The following is a 20,105-nucleotide window of genomic DNA, read 5'->3' as shown; positions in this document are numbered from 1 at the left end:
GGTTTTCTGTCATGAGTCTGAATGTCTTCTTGACCAATAAAAGTTATAAGAATAAATGTGTATCTCAGAATAGCCATTTCTGAGTTACTGTGGAGGATGGATTAGGAAGGGACAAGAATGAAGGTAGTGAGACTTGTTATGAAGTTATTATTGTACTCTAAGCAAGAGAAACAAGGGCAGTGATGATAGCGAGGAAAATATAGATTCAGAGATATTTAAAAGGTGAGAGAGAAGAGGCAAGATAAAGAAAAGGTTTCAAATATCTTCTAAGTTTCAAGTTTGAGAAACTAGGTGGATAGTCATGCCATTCTCCAAAACACATATGGTGAGGCATAAGTTCAGCTTTGGACATATTCAGCTTGGATACCTATGGGACAACACATGAAAATGATAAGGCAGTTGACTATGGATCTTGAAGTCAAGAGTGAGGTCTGGATTAGAGAAACCCAGATTTGAGAGTACCGTCAGATACAGAGTACTGTCCAATAGAATTATAATGTAATTCTAATTACATATGTAATTCTAAAGTTAAAATAAATAGATGGATTTAATTTTAGTATTTTATTTAACTCAGTTTTTCCAAAATATTATTTCAACATGTTATCAGTATAGTTATTAATGGGGATGACTTACATGCTAAGTCTTTAAAATCTGATGTGTATTTTATACTTAAAGCTCATCTCAATTAATCTGAATGCCTTTTTCATCACAAATACTTGATCTATACATAAATTTCATAAAACTTACAGTTGAAGAAAGTAGATTCACATACCCATACTGTTCCAAACACATTTAAGTTTGCCAGTACCTGAAAGAAAATTTTTCCTTTACTTTTTAAATCCACACTGGAAAAATCCTGTTTATCTGTTTTAAAAAAATTGATTTGCCTTCAGAGCAAAAGCACATCAGTTTGAAAACTACATTTGTCCAAGTTAAGTAAATTCAATAAATCTTGTGTCAGCTCAGTATTGCTAACACTGAACTCAGTTACTGAGTAAATTGAAAAGCAACTTTAAACTTATCAATAAGTAACATTTTTCAAATTTTTCTTGTAGTTTTTGTAGTAAATTTACCTGTCAAAAACAGTTAAAATCTTATGCGTACCAATTCATATTAGAAAAATGTGTAAAGTTATTCTGACTTTTATTTTTTAAAGTTTCAATTTCAAAATAAATTCTAGAGGCTTCCCTAGTGGCGCAGTTGTTAAGAATCCGTCTGCCAATGCAGGGAACACGGGTTGGAGCCCTGGTCCGAGAAGATCCCACGTGCTGCAGAGCAACAAAGCCCACGTGCCTAGAGCCCGTGCTCCCCAGCAAGAGAAGCCACCGCAATGAGAAGCCCACGCACCGCAATGAAGAGTAGCTCCCGCTCACTGCAACTAGAGAAAGCCCGCGCACAGCAATGTAGATCCAATGCAGCCAAAGATAAATAAATAAATATTTAGAAATTTTTTTCTTTAATAAATAAATAAATTCTAGTACTTGTCTAGATAGCACAAGTAGGCTTTTTCCCTTACTTGAAGCTTCAAATTTAGATCATTCATATTCTATGTAATACTGAGCAGAAAACAAACGGCCCAATTTTCTCTTTGATTATTTAAATATTTGGCTAGCATTTCTGTTGTTGCAAGAACATCTTGAACTGGTGTTAACGGTACAGTAAGTTTTGTAGAACTTTTCCACAATTCAACCAACTGGCAGAGTACACAAATCACTAAATTCATTGTCTTTTAATCTGTTCAGCAATCCTGTAAGCTGATGTTGACTCATAGCACTTAACACGTAACAACTGTACCATGACAGCATCATAGAGATCATTTCGGAAAACTGAGCACAAGTACTCTCAAACTGTATCACACAGTGGAATGAAGAAATAGGGGAAACACCAAGCTCATTTAAAAATTCCAATGAAATCTGACTTTTGACCTAACCTAGCTGGAATGCCATTTATTGTGACAAGAAGTACTTTTTTCTCATCTAGATGAAACTCTTTTGATAATTTAAAGATTAAAATATAGCTATACAGGCCATGAATTGAAATTATTTCTTTGTAAATTTTTAAGTCCTATGAGACAAAATGCACTCCAAGTATTACTTGGACAGCACATTTTCTATTACATAACTCATCTAAAGCTAAAGAAAAGTACTTGTAATTTTTCAGATTTTGAATCAATTAATCTTTAATATTGTTAAAAGTTCCTATATTCTACAAGCAACATTTGGTGACAACTGAAGACTCTGTACTTTTTTTATAAGATGTTTCTAGGCTTTAACTCATAAATTTCTAACAATTTCTATAACTGAAATAATGAACTTTACTTTCCATCTATATCTAAAACTAATTCTTTTTCATGCAAGAATCCAAGCTGTTTTATATCTGGCCAAACTTAACAAACTCAATCCTTTTAAAAGTTGTTCAAAAAAATTCTGTTGGACATTTCATTGTGATTTCAGGCGACTAAATTTCAATTCTTTTTTGACTTTTGAAGGTAACTTCATTCACTCATTCATTATGCATTTGCTGGAACTGTCTCAATATTGTTACTTTACTGTCTTATTTTTTGTTAAGTTATAGCTTGTTTTTCTCTGCCACAACAAACTGCAATCGTCATTCACTGTGAAATCTGCAACATACCTTCTTCCAGTCTTTGTTTACTGTCCCAGTTGTAGGACTAGCTTCTGCAGTTCTACTTGTTGCTTTTTCAGTATGCCTTCATTTTAAAATTTAAAGTTCGTTCATATTCATGTCTAAACTAGAAAAATAGTAAGTAAAACAAGTATATCAATTACCAACTATGATTTACAGAAGTAATCACTGTAATTCCAGTTGTCAGCATAAAATATTCAGATAAATACACTACGTTACATTGATTCATAGTAAAAAATAATTTACATTGAATCCAACACCAACTCAATCAGTGATGTTTATATATAATACCAGACATAGCACATGGAGTCTGACAAGCACATTCCAACAATCACACCTTAAGCAAGATAACAAAGTTAAATGTATTTTTAAAAAAAATAAGTTGAGTTCAACAAAAATATTTCACACAGCTTTAGTTTTTATGTTTAATTAAAATTAATTTAAAAATCTACTTTCTTAGTCCTACTGAACTCATTTCAAATGCTTAATAGCCACATGGTCCTAGTGGTTACCATATTAGATAGTGCAGATATGGAAATGAGAAAGACAAAAGTCACAAGGCTTGCAGTTTTTATTCCATTTCTCTTTTATTTGATATAACTTCCAGGGCTTAGAAGTTATTTGGGTTATATTACTCTTTCGTATCCTCACAAAAAAATTTAAAAAAGCAAAAATGGAATTGTTGGATGTTCTGTATAGGATTCCCTGAAATATGTATTTGGCTCACTCTAGCAGACATGGACCAACCTCTAAAAACCCATTGCTCCTAAAAACAATCAACTTTATCTCTTTGGAGAATGCCTTTTAAACAGCAACGTGCTGAATAATGTTTAACAACTGGCTTTTGAAATAAAAATGTATGCATTTAAAAGATGTGCAGCATACAATTTACAAATGATAAAATCATATACAATACTCTTTTCTCTTTGGCCGCACCACGCGGCTTGCAGGACCTTAGTTCCTTGACCAGGCATTGAACCCAGGCCATGGCAGTGAAAGCGCCAAGACCTAACCGGGGAATTCCCACACAATACTCTTTATTGTACGTTCCATATAGCCAACTGATTCTCATAGACTTTTGTTGACTTTTGTCGAACTCTTGTATCTGTAGCTAATCTGTGATTGCAATTTGACCAGGATCTTACAAAGGGAGTTGCATCCCAATCAGCTAACTCTTTTCCCAACAAACTTATAGTCATTAAATCTGATATATGACCTACTGTTAAACTATTTCTCACCCTTGTACAAATTATGTTCATTAAATTGAAACCTCTTTCAGCTTCAGCACTATTGACTGCAATGGTGCTAACTATCTTTTTAGCTTTTTGTACGGTTGTAGGAATTGAAACATTGTTTGACTTTACATTATTTACAAATTCCCGAAAATCATTCAAATCAATTTCGAATTTTAAAATTTCACACAAATGAAATAATTTTTTTTCACCAGTTATCCATGGTGAAGTTATTTCTTCATAAGGCCATGTAGAAGGTTCTAGCAAATCAAAATAATTAAAAATACTTTCATCATGGTTCCTGTCAGATAAAAGACGTAAGTTCATGTGTTGAATTATATTTTCTAGTAACATGTTCCTAGGAAGGGCATTAAATTTATTATTTTTATTAAATGGAATATCTTTAAACTTATCTGACTTAATCAAACCTTCAATTTGAGATTCATGCTTTCCAGCACCACTTTTTAAATTTTCCAAGGCTTTTATGGTACGTTTGATCAATTTTTGTGCTTTCTGAATGTTAGCTGAGCTTGACTGTAATGCAGTTGAAAGTAGTGAGAATTCTTCAAGAATGTCAATCATTAAAGCAAGGTCTTGTAAGAAATTAATGTTAGCTAATCTCTTTGCCAAACCAGAATGAGAATGAGAAAAATGCATATATAATACAGGATATGCACGCCATACAGCAGTAGCAGCTTGTAAACTACATGCCGCCCATTTTGGTCCCATTATCCGGCCAATTTTAACAATTTCAATTTCAAGATCTTTAGCTACATTTTCTAAAAGCTTGTTTTGATTTTTATTAGATTGATGATAATTAGAATAAATTTTATGGAGAAATATTTTTAAATGAGTCACCTGTTTTATTTCAGATATTGAATCATCAAGGGACAAGTGCAATCGATGGTTTAAAACAGTTCCAAATAATGATTTCAGGAAAATTTTCTAACAACTTTGTAGCTACTCCAGACTTTCTTCCCAGCACTGTATTAGCACCATCAGAACAAAATGCAATTAAATTTGCTTTCAAATATTCATTAGTGAAACCACAATCATTTAAAGTACTCAATAATGTATTGAAAATACACTCTGCTGTGGTTGACACCAATTCTTTCAAAGCAACAAATAACATTACGGGTGCAGGAACCGACTGAACTGTGCGCTGGAGATAAATCACGAAGGTCCTTTTCTTTGAAACTGTGGATGCCTCATCAATTACAATACAGATTTTGGCATTTTCTTCTATAATATTCTTAAATATCGTCATCTTTATTTCTTTTGCAATATGCTTTGCTATTCTTGTTGCACCGTATCGTGTATTTAAACAACTGACCTCTCCATTTTTCTCTTGTAATTCTATTGCCCCTTCAATATCAGATAAAGGTCTACTATGTTTTATTAAACTATAAACAGTATTGAAAACTTTCACAGTAGCATCAATATTTTTATTACTTTGTTTATGCACTAAATTAGAAACTGAGTCATTAATTGATTCCTTTAACAAATCCTGAATTTTACCATGGGCTTTAGAAACATCATGTTCCCTAATTTTTTTCGCAGAGAAGCTTGTCTAGTAGTTTTATTACTGCCGTTAGGGGTTACTAAATATGCAATCCACTCCTTGGACACATGGACATGCTTTTCTGCTTTCAATCCCAAATGCCGAACTGTTGAGCAATCCTTACATCCTAATTTACCTTCTTTTATTTCAAGCCATTTGTACTGTTCTGCAAACATAAATGCTTGTTTTTCATTCCAACAATCTGGAAGCACAAGATTATCCATTTCTTCCTTTGATGAACATGATGGCTTTTCTTCAATGACTGGTTGTTCAACATATTTGAAATTTGATTCCTTAGACTTAGACAATCCACAATAGTTTACCTTTAAGTTTTTATATACTTGAATTTTTAAATTGATGTGTAGTTGATTTACAACGTTATGTTAGTTTCTGGTGTACAGCAAAGTGATTCAGTTATATATATTCTTTTTCACATTCTTTTCCATTATAGGTTATTACAAAATACAGTAGGACCTTGTTGTTTATCCACTTTGTATACAGTAGTTTGTATCTGCAAATTCCTAACTCCTAATTCATCCCTCCCCTATCTTTCCCCTTCGGTAACCATAAATTTGTTTTCTATATCTGTGAGTCTGTTTCTGTTTTGTAAATAAGTCCATTTGTATCATATTTTAGATTCCATATATAACTGGTATCATATGGTGTTTGTCTTTCTCCTTCTGACTTACTTCACTTAGTATGATAATCTCTAGGTCTATCGATGTTGCTGCAAATGGCATTATTTCATTCTTTCTTATGGCTGAGTTATACTTGAATTTTTAAGAACGGCTATGTTTAACAATCAGCTCAAATTTAACAAACAATTCTTGCAAGCCAGTTCAAGCCACCTCCAGCACATACTGCACTTAATGACACAACTGAAGAAACACAAATATAATATACTTACATCACTATGATAGGTGCTATGCTCTTTATCATCACCACAGACCAGATCAATGTATTCAAGAACAGGTCTTGATAGTCCCTCCTAAAAAGGAAGTCAGCAAATTTACAAGTCATTAACAATCATTCAAACCAAATGTGCCTTTACAATCACTAGGGGTTTTTTGGTTGGAATTAGCAAGAATTCCTGTGAAGAGGTGGCCTCACTGGTGGTGCAAAATAATCAGAAACAGAACCAGCAGAGGTAAAGATTCAGAGAAGACCAATATGCAATGACGACAAAACCCAAAAAGAGCCTAAATCTATATAGAGGGAAAAAGCCATGTACTCCTTTGGAAACGGGAAATAGACCAGGGATAATGTTTAAAAGACACAGATATCACGGTACAGTATTTTTTAACTGGGATGGTTATCAATAATCTTTTACATATCTAAGCTCAAAAGCATGGAGTTCTTTGATATCTCTGCTTCATCCTCCATATCCTTACGCAACCAAATATCAAATCTCTTCAATCTTTTCTTTACACACATACTACCTTCAACATAGACCAGGCCTTAAATACCCCAGTTGAAAACCTAGATTTTATTTTACAGGCAAAGGAATCAACTAGTAGTGTTGAGACGGGAACCACATTAAAGCTGTGCTTCAAGAAGATTAGGAGACAGGACTTCCCTAAGACTCCATGCTCCCAATGTAGGGGGCCCAGGTTCAATCCCTGGTCAGGGAACTAGATCCCACATGCCATAACTACAGATCCCATGCGCCTCAACTAAAGATCCTGTGTGCCACAACTAAAAAAAGATCCCGCATGCCGCAACTAAGACCCAGCACAGCCAAATAAATAAATATTTTAAAAAATAAACTTGAACTGCTAATTATTTTTTTTAAAAAAAAGAAGAAGAAGATTAAGAGAGTATGAAATGTGGGATGATCAGTTAAGAAGAAAACCAATGCAGACAAATGGTAATTTAATACTAAAGTAGAGTGAGGGCAAGCAGAATAATGAGCAAGTGCCCTCTTCTGTATGTACACTGCACTTCAGGAAAATTTACACCAAAGATAAGAGCTCTTTCTGTACTCCCCAATTTTCATCATTCCTTTCTTTCAGCATATTGTGTTTAGTTTGGGGCTTATATATATGGCAGCATACAAAGAGGATGCTGTGCCATAATGCAGACTGAGGCTGGAAAATAAGATTTATACGAAAAAACTAAGAAATCCAAACCAGAATACGTCAAGTAGTAACATTCTTGATAAAAGATATAAAAAGAACACAAAAATTTTTTTGTATCTGAGAACCCTCAAGCAGAGCATTGTACCCAGTAGCATTTCATCTTTTTTGGCTGGTACTATAAGAAACATAGTAATAAACACATCCTGATGGAACCCAGCATAGGATGGGGTGAGAGGAAGTAAATTCTGATCTGAATGTAGTTTAAAGGAGAATTAAATGATCATTTTTATGTGGTACCATTTAAATGCAACAGGAATATTTTTACTAGATTCTTCTCGTACTGCAATTCCACTCAGTGCATATAATTCATTTCTTATTGAGCTGTCAAATCTTCAATCCTCTAATTGTAAACAAGGCTATTTCTAAGAGGTTCTAGCAAGCTGGATGTACACTACTCTGGATGCAAAGATACAAAAAATTCTCTATATTTAAAATAAAATTTAAATTAAGATTTCTAAACCTCACCTTAACACAAGCTAATATATTAACTCAGTCAGAATTTACAACATGATTATGCATTTAATCCTGAGAGTATGACACAAAATTACACCCATTTATTTCTCCAACCTTAATTTTGTAGAATCCTACTGTGTTTCTCAAAATGAGGCACACAAATCATAAACACTTGTGTCACGCCTAGCTAGAGCTGCACAAAACACCATCAAGGTCATCGTATCCTATTCATTGTCTTTATACCACGGTCAGGAAGAACCTAAATTATTTTTCCTAATGTCCCCTGCAATCCTCTTTCCAAATGTTTTTCAGTACAAAAACAGACATCATGGCTCTTCAATTTCCACAGCTACATCACTTCTCAGCACATGGGGAGGCAAAGTCAGCATACAATCCTTCTTGGTATCCCCAAATTTATAAAAGTTCAAGTGTCAAGAAAAAAGTACCACATGCACTATTGTGGCGAAGAATGTCAAGGAAATGATCTTGATCTTTTAAAGAATTTCTATATAACCCTACTAGAACATAAAAACAATGTTACCACAACCTTTAGGGAGGGAATTTTGTTTGATTTAAAAACAAGTCATTTACAAGAGGAAGGAGATATGGGGATATATGTGTATGTATAGCTGATTCACTTTGTTATAAAGCAGAAACTAACACACCATTGTAAAGCAATTATACTCCAATAAAGATGTCAAAAAAAAACTGAAAAAAAATATAAAAATAAAAACAAGTCAATTACATGGTTGCCATAAACCTACAGTAACTAAGAAACACACAAACATTAAACAGGCAAACCTTTAAAAAAGGTTATACACCTTTAACAGCAAACCTCAACTAACTACAATATTCAAAAAGAGTCATTCACAGTAGAAATATTCTCTAGCTAACTAAGATACTACTTGAAGCAGAGCCTTTGTAAAACTTTAACAGTGTGGGGTGGAAATTACCCTCAAATGTATCATAGCACCCCCTTCACTTCTTGCAACCAATGTTTTACAAAGTGTGTTCACAGCTTCATACACCCCTGCATTTGCACCAACATCAAGATTCCTGGGCCCCACCTCCCATTTCTGATTCCATAAGTCTGGAGTGAGGTCCGGGAATCCACACACTTCTACTTACTAATGCTTGAAAACTACTGTCCAAAGGGAATAAAAACAGAAAGATACAGGATGCTCCTGGTGATACGGGCCCTTCATTGTGAACCTCGCCTGCTGGACTGTCCTGTAACAGGATGAGCTCGGAGCTTAGTGAAGTCTTCAAGCCACCCGCCTTCACGTTATGGAGACACACAGGCTCAGAAGTTGAGTTCCTGCAGCCCTTCTGGTTTTCTACCTCATTCCTCATCACTACCGCCCCTTCTCCCTAACCTGTGTGCTATCTTTTAGAAGTTACTCTTGCCTCATTTCAAAGCACTCTTAGGAGACCACAACCCTGCGTACATGAACGGCTCTAAGTGCAGGGGGAGAGGCGAGATTCAGGGTACAACACGCACCGCAGGCCACAGGCTTTGTGATGCCTACTGGGGCTGCTCAGACACCTCTTCAGGCAAATTCCCTGCTCCTATGCCCTACTCCACAGTGTACAGTCTCTATCAGACATTCACACACGTTTGCTGCATGAAGAACAAACAGGTGAGAGGTAATCACATCACGGCTTATCACGCATAGTCTCTGACTCGGAAAAACCCGAATATCGTCGCTACTTACACTAACAAACTGAATGTCATCTTCATTTTCCTCGGGTGTTGACTCGGACGCCTCAGGCCCAGCTGGAGGGACACATTCTATTATCTATAAAAGTAAGCCAAAACACGGTTATCTAGACAACCCCGCACTTACAGGAGATTTTTCCTAAGGGAACGAAGAAGGAAAGCTCTCGAGGAGACCTAACGGAGCCCCAGCCTCCGCGAGCCCGAGCTCGCGTCCGTGGAACCGCAGGGGCTCCTCCGCATCCCTTCTCCCCGAGGAGCAGGGAGCACGCTCCCCCAAGAGGCAGTCGGCCTCGGAACCCACGCCGCGCCCGCGCCGAGCAGCGGTCCCCGAGCCGGGCGGCCACTGTTGCTGCGGGGCCCTCTCCCCCAGGCCCACTAGGTCCCCAGGCCCCAGACTCTAGGCCCCAAACTCTAGGCCTCCAGACCCCCAGGCCCCTAGTCCGCCAGGCCCCAGATTCCAAGCCCCCCAGGCCCAGGCCCCCAGACCCCCTGGCCTCCTAGGCCCCAGACCCCCTAAGCTCCCCAGGCCCCCTAAGCCCCCCAGACCCCAGGTACGGCCCAGCACCCCCCGGACTCTGCACAAGGCCGGGCCCAGCCCGCTACTCACCTCCGACCCTGGGTCTTCCATCTCCCCGCCGCCGCCTCCGCCACCGGCGGCAGAAAGGGCTGCAAACCGCTTCCCCTGAGCAGCGGCCCAGTAGGCCCGTGGGGCCTGGCCTCCCTCCCAGAGCTCCGGACACCCTCATCCGCCGCGCGGGCCGCTGGGAACTGTAGTTCCGGCCGCGCCGAGACCGCTCCGCGCGCGGAGGGGCGCGGGAAGACTGAGCTACTGCGCATGCGCTCCTCGAGAAACTTCTGCAGCTCAAGTGGAATCATTAGGTGACCTTTGTCTCCCAACTTCTCTGTTTTCTGTTTTAGAACAAAATTGTGGCTTATATAATAGATCAATGGTGTTAAAATGCTTACTAGTGAAATCATGACCAACCGTTTTCTTTAAAAAACACACAAACGATTGTGAACAGATAAAATGTGTGAAAACAGGTATTATCTGAGGACATGTAAAGCTTTTCCTCCTTTCCCCATCAGCCTAAGATCACCTGTAGTCCGACGAACCTGTATTCCCACAGAATCACCTTTATGATTCTGACCCTGGCCTGCAGTGAGCGAGGCCATACAGCGGAATAACCTCGGGAGACAAAGGAATGGAGTTATGAGATTTTAAGGAAGGGTTTAGGTAGGTGAAATGTCAGTGAAACTGTTCTGATAGGGTCAAAAGCAATTATAGGGCCGCGTGTAAAGAGTTCAACATTAGGTCTGGACTGCAAAGGTCTTGGTAACTTGGGAACTACAAATTAAGATAGATACTAAATGATGTATCCAGAAACCCCTGTGCCAGGTGTGAGATATGGGGCTGGTTCTCTATATCAAAGAGACCAGCAAAGAGAGGGGCATTTCATTCTTACTGATACATTTTCAAAGAACAAAGTGTCTCATAGTCTGATTTTAGAGAACAAAGTTTCTCATTGAGCAAATAAGAAACCAGTAGTTATCAAAGTCACTTTGACTTTGTGCCGTATTTCTTTGGTAGAGATATTGTCCCTTGTTAATGTTTAAGCTGACTTTAATGTGTGTGTGATATTTAAGCCCAGCAGACATTTAATTTCTCGTCGGAGGTCCGTTTTTGCCAGTCTAAATGAGCACATGACATTATGTTCATAGGTGGTATTAGATACAACTGTTATAGTTTTTGCATTTTCACAAAGTGCACTTGTTCCAACTAAATTTGGGGCTTGTAAAAGAAAGTTGAGAACAGGAGGGACCTACCATGATGATCTCCCCAAAAGCCACAGGTAAATTAACCATTTCTAAATCCCTTAAATGTCTAGGAGAGGTTTGCATTTAAAAGATTTTCCTAGGGGCTTCCCTGGTGGCGCAGTGGTTGAGAGTACGCCTGCCGATGCAGGGGACACGGATTCATGCCCCGTCCGGGAAGATCCCACATGCCGCGGAGCAGCTGGGCCCGTGAGCCATGGCCGCTGAGCCTGCGCGTCCGGAGCCTGTTCTCCGCAACGGGAGAGGCCACAACAGTGAGACGCCCGCGTACCGCAAAAAAAAAAAAAAAACAACAAAACGATTTTCCTAGTCTGCTGGTAAGAGTTCAATAGAAACGCACTGTCATAGGTTGCCGTTGGGAGTTTTTGAGTTAAGCTCTTGGTAAACAGCAGCACGTATGTGCCTAGAGCCCAAATGTGCTCATGCCCTTCATTTCGGTAATTGTTGAGGGGATGGTCTTTTCCATTTAAGATATTCTAATAGGTATGTAGTGATATTGCATTGTGATTTTTTTTTTTTTTTTTTTTTTTTTTTTGCGGTACGCGGACCTCTCACTGTTGTGGCCTCTCCCGTTGCAGAGCACAGGCTCCGGACGCGCAGACCCAGTGGCCATGGCTCACGGGCCCAGCTGCTCCGCGGCATGTGGGATCCTCCCGGACCGGGCCACGAACCCGCGTCCCCTGCATCGGCAGGTGGACTCTCAACCACTGTGCCACCAGGGAAGCCCTGCATTGTGATATTTTTTAAAAATATGTATTTATTTATTTGGTTGCACCAGGTCTTAGTTGCGGCAGGTGGGTTCCTTAGTTGCAGCTTCAGGGCTCCTTAGTTGTGGCATGCATGTGGGATCTAGTTCCCTGACCAGGGATCGAACCCAGGCCCCCTGCATTCGGAGCACGGAGTCTCTTATTCACTGCACCACCAGGGAAGTCCCCTGCATTGTAATCTTAATTTGCATTAACCTAATGACTAATAACGTAATAATATTGAGCATCTTTTTATGTGTTCCTTTGCCATCGGTATGTCTTCACTGGTGGTGTCTGTTAAGATCTTCTGTCTGTTATTTAAATGAGTTGTTTATTTTCTTATCGAATTTTGAAAATTGTTTATTTATTCTGGGTACAAGTTCTTAACAGATATGTGATTTGCAAATATTTTCTCCCAGTCTATGGCTTTTCTTTCCATTTTCTTAAAATTGTCTTTCAAAGGGAAGTTCTTACAGTTGATGAAGTCTAATTTATCAATTTTTTTTTTTTGGTGGTGGTGTATCTAAGCAAGATTACAAATATTCCTCTTTGTTTTCTTCTGAAATTTTTTAAATTAGGTTTTAATTTTAGGTCTGTGGTCCATTTAGAATTCATTTTTGTATATGATGTGAGGTATGCATATGTATATACCATTGTTCCAGGACCAGCTGCTGAAAAGAATAGTTTTCATTTGAATTGCCTTTGCACCTTTGTCAAATACCAGTTGTCCATATTCGTGTGGGTCTGTTTCTGAACTTTCAGTTATATTCTACTGATGAATTTATCTATCTTGACACCAGTACCACACCATCTTGATTACTGTAGTTTTGCAATAAGTCTTGAAATCAAATAGTGTTAGTCGTTCAGCTTTATCTTCTTGTTTATCTAATTCTTGTAGGTGTTTAGCTTATCTCAACAACGTTTTGTAGTTTTCACTGTCAGATGTTATCTTGTATCTTCTATTTTGTATCTTGTTATATATCTTGTCAGATTAATTGCTAAGTATTTCATATTTTTTGATGGTATTGTAATTGGTATGATTTCTCAAATTTCAATTTCTGATTGTCCATTATTATTACAGAAATAAAACAGATTTTTCTCTAGCTTTATTGAAATGTAATTGACAAATAAAAATTGTATACATTTAGGTGTGCCACATGATGTTTCGATATTATTACACATTGTGAAAAGATTACCACAATCAAACTAATTAAGATATCTGTCAACTCACATAGTTACCATTTTGGGTGTGTGCATGGTGAGAACACTTAAGATCTATTCTCTTAGCAAATTTCAAGTATACAATACATTATTGTTAACTATAGTCACCATGCTATCTATGTTAGGTCTCCAGAACTTACTCATCGTATAACTGGAAGTTTGTACCCTTGGACCAACATCTCCTCATTTCCCCCACCCCCACAGCCCATGGTAGCCACCATTCTGCTCTCTGTTTCAATGAGTTCATCTTTTTTAGATTCCACACATGAGATCATGTGGTATTTATCCTTATGTGTTTGGCTTATTTCACTTAGCATAATGTCCTCCACGTTCATCCACATTGCTGTAAATGGCAGGATTTCCTTCTTTTCTAAGGTGGAAGAGTATTCCACTGTGTATGTGTACCATATTGTCTTTATCCAGTCATCTGTCAACAGACATTTAGGTTGTTTCCATGTCTTGGTTATCATAATAATGGTGCAATGAACACTGGAGTGCATATATCTCTTTGAGATACAGATTTTATTTCCTTCACATATATACCCAGAAGGTATATGCTAGATCATATGGTAGTTCTATTTTTAATTTTTTGAGGAATCTCCATACTATTTTCCATAGTGACTGTATCAATTTACATTCCCACCAACAGTGCACAAGGGTTCCCTTTTCTCCGCATACTTGCCAGCCCCTATTATTTCTTATCTTTTTTATAATAGCCATCTTAACAGGGGTGAGGTGATATTTCACTGTGGTTTTGCTTTGCATTTCCCTGATGATTAATGACATTAAGCACCTTTTCATATAACTGTTGGCCATTTGTATGTTTTCTTTGGAAAAATAAGGTCAGGTCCTTTGCTCATTTTTAGATTATTTGGTTTTGTGCTATTGAGTTGTATGAGTTCCTTATATATTTGTATGTTAATCTCTCTTTAAAGAGATTTGGTTTATGGTTTACAAATATTTTCTTCCCTTCTGTAGGTTGCCTTTTTGTTTTGTTGATAGTTTCCTTTGCTGTGGCAGAAACTTTTCAGTTTGATGAAGTTCACTTGTTTATTTTTGCTTTTGTTGTCTGTGCTTTTGGTGTCATATCCAAAAATATCATTGCCAAGGCCAATGTCAATGAGCTTTTCCCCTACATTTTCTTCTATTAGTTTTTCAGTTTCAGGATTTACATTTAAGTCTTTAATTTAGTTTCAGTTAATTTTTGTGTATACAGTAAGATAAGGGTCCAATTTTATTTTTTGCATGTGAATATCCAGTTTTCCCAACACCATATATTGAAGAGACTATTCTTTCCCCATTGTGTGTTCTTGATGCCTATGTCAAAGATTAGTTGTTAATATATGGGTGGTTTTATTTCTAGGCTTTCAATACTGTTCTGTTGGTCTATGTGTCTGTTTTTATGCCAGTACTATATTGTTTTGATTACTATAGCTTTGTAATATAACTTTAAATCAGGAATTGTGATGTCTTCAGCTGTTGTTCTTCTTTCTTAAGATTTCTTTGGCTATTCAGTGGCTTTTGTGGTTCCATAGGAATTTTAGAATTGTTTGTTCTATTTCATGAAAATGCCATTGGGATTTTGATAGAGATTATAATTGAATCTGTAGATCATTTAAGGACATTTTAACAATATTATTCTTACAATCTATGAACAGACCAGTGGGGGTGTCCTATTTGTGGGGGTCTGCATGTGAGGTGTCCCAGGGGGCTGGTGGGCAGGCCTCCTGGTGGAGTCTGTCAGTCAGTAGGATCCTCAGCCCTTTGTTGAGTCTGGGTCCTGGTTTCTGTAATTCCCATCTCTCTTCCCTGCACCCAGCCTCTCCCCTATCTAGCCATGTCAAATACCTCGGGATTCTGGGTAGGCAAGAAAGAAGTGGGCCTCTTAGGCAGCGTTCAGCATGGCTTGGGTGGACCAGCTCATTCACTACCTCTCACTTACCCCCATGGGAGAAATTATGGTCCAAGGGGGTTTCTCTTGGTACTAAGCTGTGCCACCTTGGGGGAGTGGTGATGTGGGTAAAGTGAAACTGTTCTTACCATCTTCAGTCCATCTATTCTTGGATTATTTTGTTCAGTGGTGTGCTGGAACCTCTCTGCTGGACCCCTGGGCTCCCACAAAGATAGTCTCATCCATGGATGAAGATGATGGTAGAAAACTCCTATTCTGCCATCTTGCTGACCCGACAGCTGAAATACAATGATTTCTGTAAATTGATCTTGTATCTTGCAACTTTGCTGAACTCATTTTTTAGTTCTTTTTTTTTTTTTACACTTTTTTTACTCTTTAGTTCTAGTACTTTTTGGAGATTCCCTTAGATCATCTGCATAGATAAACTTGTTGTCTATGAATGAAGACAGTTTTTTGCTTCTTTTCCAATCTGAATACTTTTTATTTATTTATTTTTAAAGACTTTGCACATTCCACTGACTCTTTTTTTTGGTTGCACCAAGTCTTAGTTGTGGCAGGCAGGCTCCTTCGTTGTGGCTCGTGGGCTCCTTAATTGTGGCTCATGGGCTCCTTAGTTGTGGCATGCATGTGGGATCTAGTTCCCTGACCAGGGATCAAACCCAGGCCCCCTGCATTTGGAGTGTGGAGTCATCCACTGCACCACCAAGCAAGTCCCCTGAATACCTTTTATTTCTTTCCTTGGTTTATTGAACTAGTTAGAAGCTCCAAAATAATCTTGACTATATGTGGTGAGAATGAACATTCTTGACTTGTTTCTGACTTTAAAGGGAAAGTATTCAGTCTTCCATCATGAAGTATAATGTTAGCTGTAGGTTTTAACTGCTTTGTTAATTTTCAGATTTGGGACTTCCTGAGACACGTTGACTTTTTGACCCTGTATTTGACTATAACCAGGGAACAGGAGCACTGATATTTGTTATTGACCCCCAGGATGATTAGCCCTGCCCAGGCTCCACCTCACAATGACCAGAGCCCACAGAATGAACATGGACATACACTTCCAGTGGATGGTCTATCAGGTGACCACAAAATTGAAACCCAGAGAGCAGACAATGACGTTGCAGATACTGAATTAAAAAAAATTCACCTCAGCTCTTATTTGACAAGCATATATGATCGTTCAATATATGAAGTTTTTTATTTTTATATTTTTAGGTTTTTAAAAATCTTTTTAATAAGTCTACAAATAATAAATGCTGGAGAGGGTGTTGAGAAAAGGGAACCCTCCTACACTGTTGGTGGGGATGTAAATGGGTGCAGCCACTATGGAGAACAGTATGGAGGTTCCTTAAAAAACTAAAAATACAGTTGCCATAGGATCCAGCAATTCCACTCCTGGGCATATACCCAGACAAAACTAATTTGAAAAGATACAGGCACCCCTGTATTATGTAAAGAAGCCATCAGCCTAGAAAATGATTTTCTCCCTGGATTTTATACATTAATAAGAAAAAAGCAAATGCTTTTTATGTTTTCAATGGGATTTATTTATATTTAAGTAAAAGTAGCAAATGTTAACATAAGTTATTGCCTTAAGAATATTTATTTTGTACAACCACATTGTTATCAAGCAACATTTATGGAATGTTCCTGGGTCCACAGTGCTGGACTTTTTAACCATCATATTCATCCTCCTTTCCAAGTTTGAACATGGCCTTGTGCACTGAAGAATCATGGCTTGACATTGTACAGTTGTCACGTGTGACAACCTGATATCAAACGAGAAGCCTGTTGATAAAGAATGTTTTATCTTTTATTCATTTACAAAATGGTATTTGTATATATGTGTGATTACTAAACCCATATGATTTTGTTTTCAATTATTTTCTCTTCTGATACTATGAAAACAAATCGGTTAAAACTAAGCAATGTAGCAGTTTGATGTTTTGTATTACACATGCATATTTAATATACTTTGGGCAATAAAAAGTTAGAAGCATGTAAACAAACAAACATGAAAAAAGATTTTTTAAAAAGTTGATGCATTGTTTTAGCAATCAAGAAAACTTGGGTTTATTTCTTTTTCAGGAGCACAGTGGAATAGTTTAATATTCAAATAAAAATGTCTTGCTGTTCTCATCTTTTCAGATTCTTATTTTATACAATTTTATGTAACAGAATAATCCTGTAATCTTATTGCCAAAACTCTATTACTTCATTAGATATGATTATCAGATTTTAGGCTGATTTTGCTGCTGTCATGTTTGTGAACATTGATTATTTCACTGTTCACTTTTCCAAACATGTGCTTATACTAAAGATCCAAAAGCTAAAATGGAGAGTCATTGGTAATAATAAACGTACAGGGATTGATTAGAACAATGATGAATCTTAGGGGTTAAAGTTTTTGTTGCTAGGATAAGAGCCCTGATTGTCCTGTTAGTTTAGCTGTACAAAGGACCACTTTGGGGTGGGAAAGTGCATATTTCCAAGAAACCATATTGCATGCTCACGGGCCTGCTAGAAATTCTCTGGTTTGATGCCTCACTGGTACTGAGGGTGAAATCTACATGCAGCTTCTTCACAAGCTTGTGCTCCATCAGGGCAGCCCAACAATGTCGCAGGTTTCTCCCAGGCTGTCACTCACTGCACCTGTCCCTGTGCTCACTGCCAGGGAGGCTGCAGAGTCTCCAGCAAAATCCTATGTTAGATTTACTACTGAAGGTTCTTTTGTTTCAGGTAACTATAATACCTATAAAAAGCAAGTAAAAAAAAAAAAACAGAGCAAATTTATGTTAGAGTTCTTATAGTATTTTTAACAGTTTTTAGGTTATAATAATATGTTATAATAACAGTATGAGTTATTTATCTTTGTGTCAACTACAAATTTTTGCTTAAAAATACAAAATTGTTAATAAGAACAATTATTCTTGAGGTGACTTAGGAATTATTTTATGATCTATTCAGAAGAATTCCAGCATAGATAACAACTAAAATATTTAACATATATTTTTATCTCACAAGACTTAAAAAAAACTCAAACACACAAAGGAAAATTAATGATCCCCACATACCCATCTTAAAATATTATCAACAATTCTGTTTGTCACTCTTTGATAACACTTATTGATTGTTTAAGTATCAGGAAATTTCCCAAATCTGCCTTGCCTCTGCCATATATATATCTTCTTTATCCATTCATCTATCAATGGACACTCGGGGTGCTTCCATATATTGGCTATTATAAATAATGCTGAAATTAACATAAGGGGTGCATATATCCTTTCAAAATAGTGTTTCTGTTTTCTTTGGAAAAATATCCAGAAGTTGAATTGCTGGATTTTATGGTAGTTCTATTTTTAATTATTTCAGGACTCTCCTTACTGTTTTGCATAGTGGTTGCACCAATTTACATTCCTATTGACAGTGTATGATGGTTCCCTTTTCTCCACAATTTGTTATTTGTTGTCTTTTTGATAACAGCTATTCTGGTAGGTGTGAGGTTATCGCTCATTGTGGTTTTGATTTGAGTTTCCCTGATGATTAGTGATGTTGAGCATCTTTTCATGTGCCTGTTGGCCATCTGTATGTCTTCTTTGGAAACGTGTGTTCAGGTCCTCTACCCATTTTTTTTTAACATCTTTATTGGAGTATAATTGCTTTACAATGGTGTGTTAGTTTCTGCTTTATAACAAAGTGAATCAGCTATACCTATACATATATCCCCATATCTCCTCCCTCTTGCATCTCCCTCCCATCCTCCCTATCCCACCCCTCTAGGTGGTCACAAAGCACTGAGCTGATCTCCCTGTGCTATGTGGCTGCTTCCCACTAGCTACCTGTTTTACATTTGGTAGTGTGTATATGTCCATGCCACTCTCTCACTTCGTCCCAGCTTCCCCTTCCCCTTCCCGTGTCCTCAGGTCCATTCTCTACATCTGCATCTTTATTCCTGTCCTGCCCCTAGGTTCATCAGAACCTTTTTTTTTTCAGATTCCATATATATGTGTTAGCATATGGTATTTGTTTTCCTCTTTCTGACTTACTTCACTCTGTATGACAGACTCTGGGTCCATCCACCTCACTACAAATAACTCAATTTCATTTCTTTTTATGGCTGAGTAATATTCCGTTGTATATATGTGCCACATCTTTATCCATTCATCTGTCGATGGACACTTAGGTTGCTTCCATGTCCTGGCTATTGTAAGTAGAGCTGCAATGAACATTGCGGTACATGACTCTTTTGAATTATGGTTTTCTCAGCGTATATGCCCAGTAGTGAGATTGCTGGGTCCTATGGTAGTTCTAATTTTAGTTTTTTAAGGAACCTCCATAATGTTCTCCGTAGTGGCTGTATCAATTTACATTCCCACCAACAGTGCAAGAGGGTTCCCTTTTCCCCACACCCTCTCTAGCATTTATTGTTTGTAGATTTTTTGATGATGGCCATTCTGACTGATGTGAGGTGATACCTCATTATAGTTTTGATTTGCATTTCTCTAATGATTAGTGATGTTGAGCATTCTTTCATGTGTTTGTTGGCAATCTGTATGTCTTCTTTTGAGAAATGTCTATTTAGGTCTTCTGCCCATTTTTGGATTGGGTTGTTTGTTCCTTTGATATTGAGCTGCATGAGCTGC

The 20,105-nt window shown here is 37.6% G+C and overlaps 1 protein-coding gene across 1 annotated transcript; it reads right to left on the bottom strand.

The window, feature by feature from the left end:
- Positions 1-2,776: 2,776 nt before the first annotated feature.
- On the bottom strand, positions 2,777-11,133 carry KIAA1586 (KIAA1586 ortholog). The gene is given in 6 exon segments (XM_089919873.1): positions 2,777-4,790; positions 4,792-5,426; positions 5,429-5,813; positions 6,347-6,427; positions 9,746-9,829; positions 10,358-11,133. Coding segments are annotated over 6 exon segments (2,313 nt in total). The 5' UTR covers positions 10,379-11,133; the 3' UTR covers positions 2,777-3,683.
- Between the last annotated feature and the right edge of the window lie 8,972 nt (positions 11,134-20,105).

Source organism: Delphinapterus leucas, chromosome 10, assembly GCF_059928025.1.
Source record: "Delphinapterus leucas isolate spDelLeu-1000000601 "Yukka" chromosome 10, BTC_Dleu_Yukka2, whole genome shotgun sequence".
NCBI lineage: Eukaryota > Metazoa > Chordata > Mammalia > Artiodactyla > Monodontidae > Delphinapterus > Delphinapterus leucas.
Note: the sequence above shows the minus strand (reverse complement) of the source record. Positions and strands in the feature narration are given on the sequence as shown.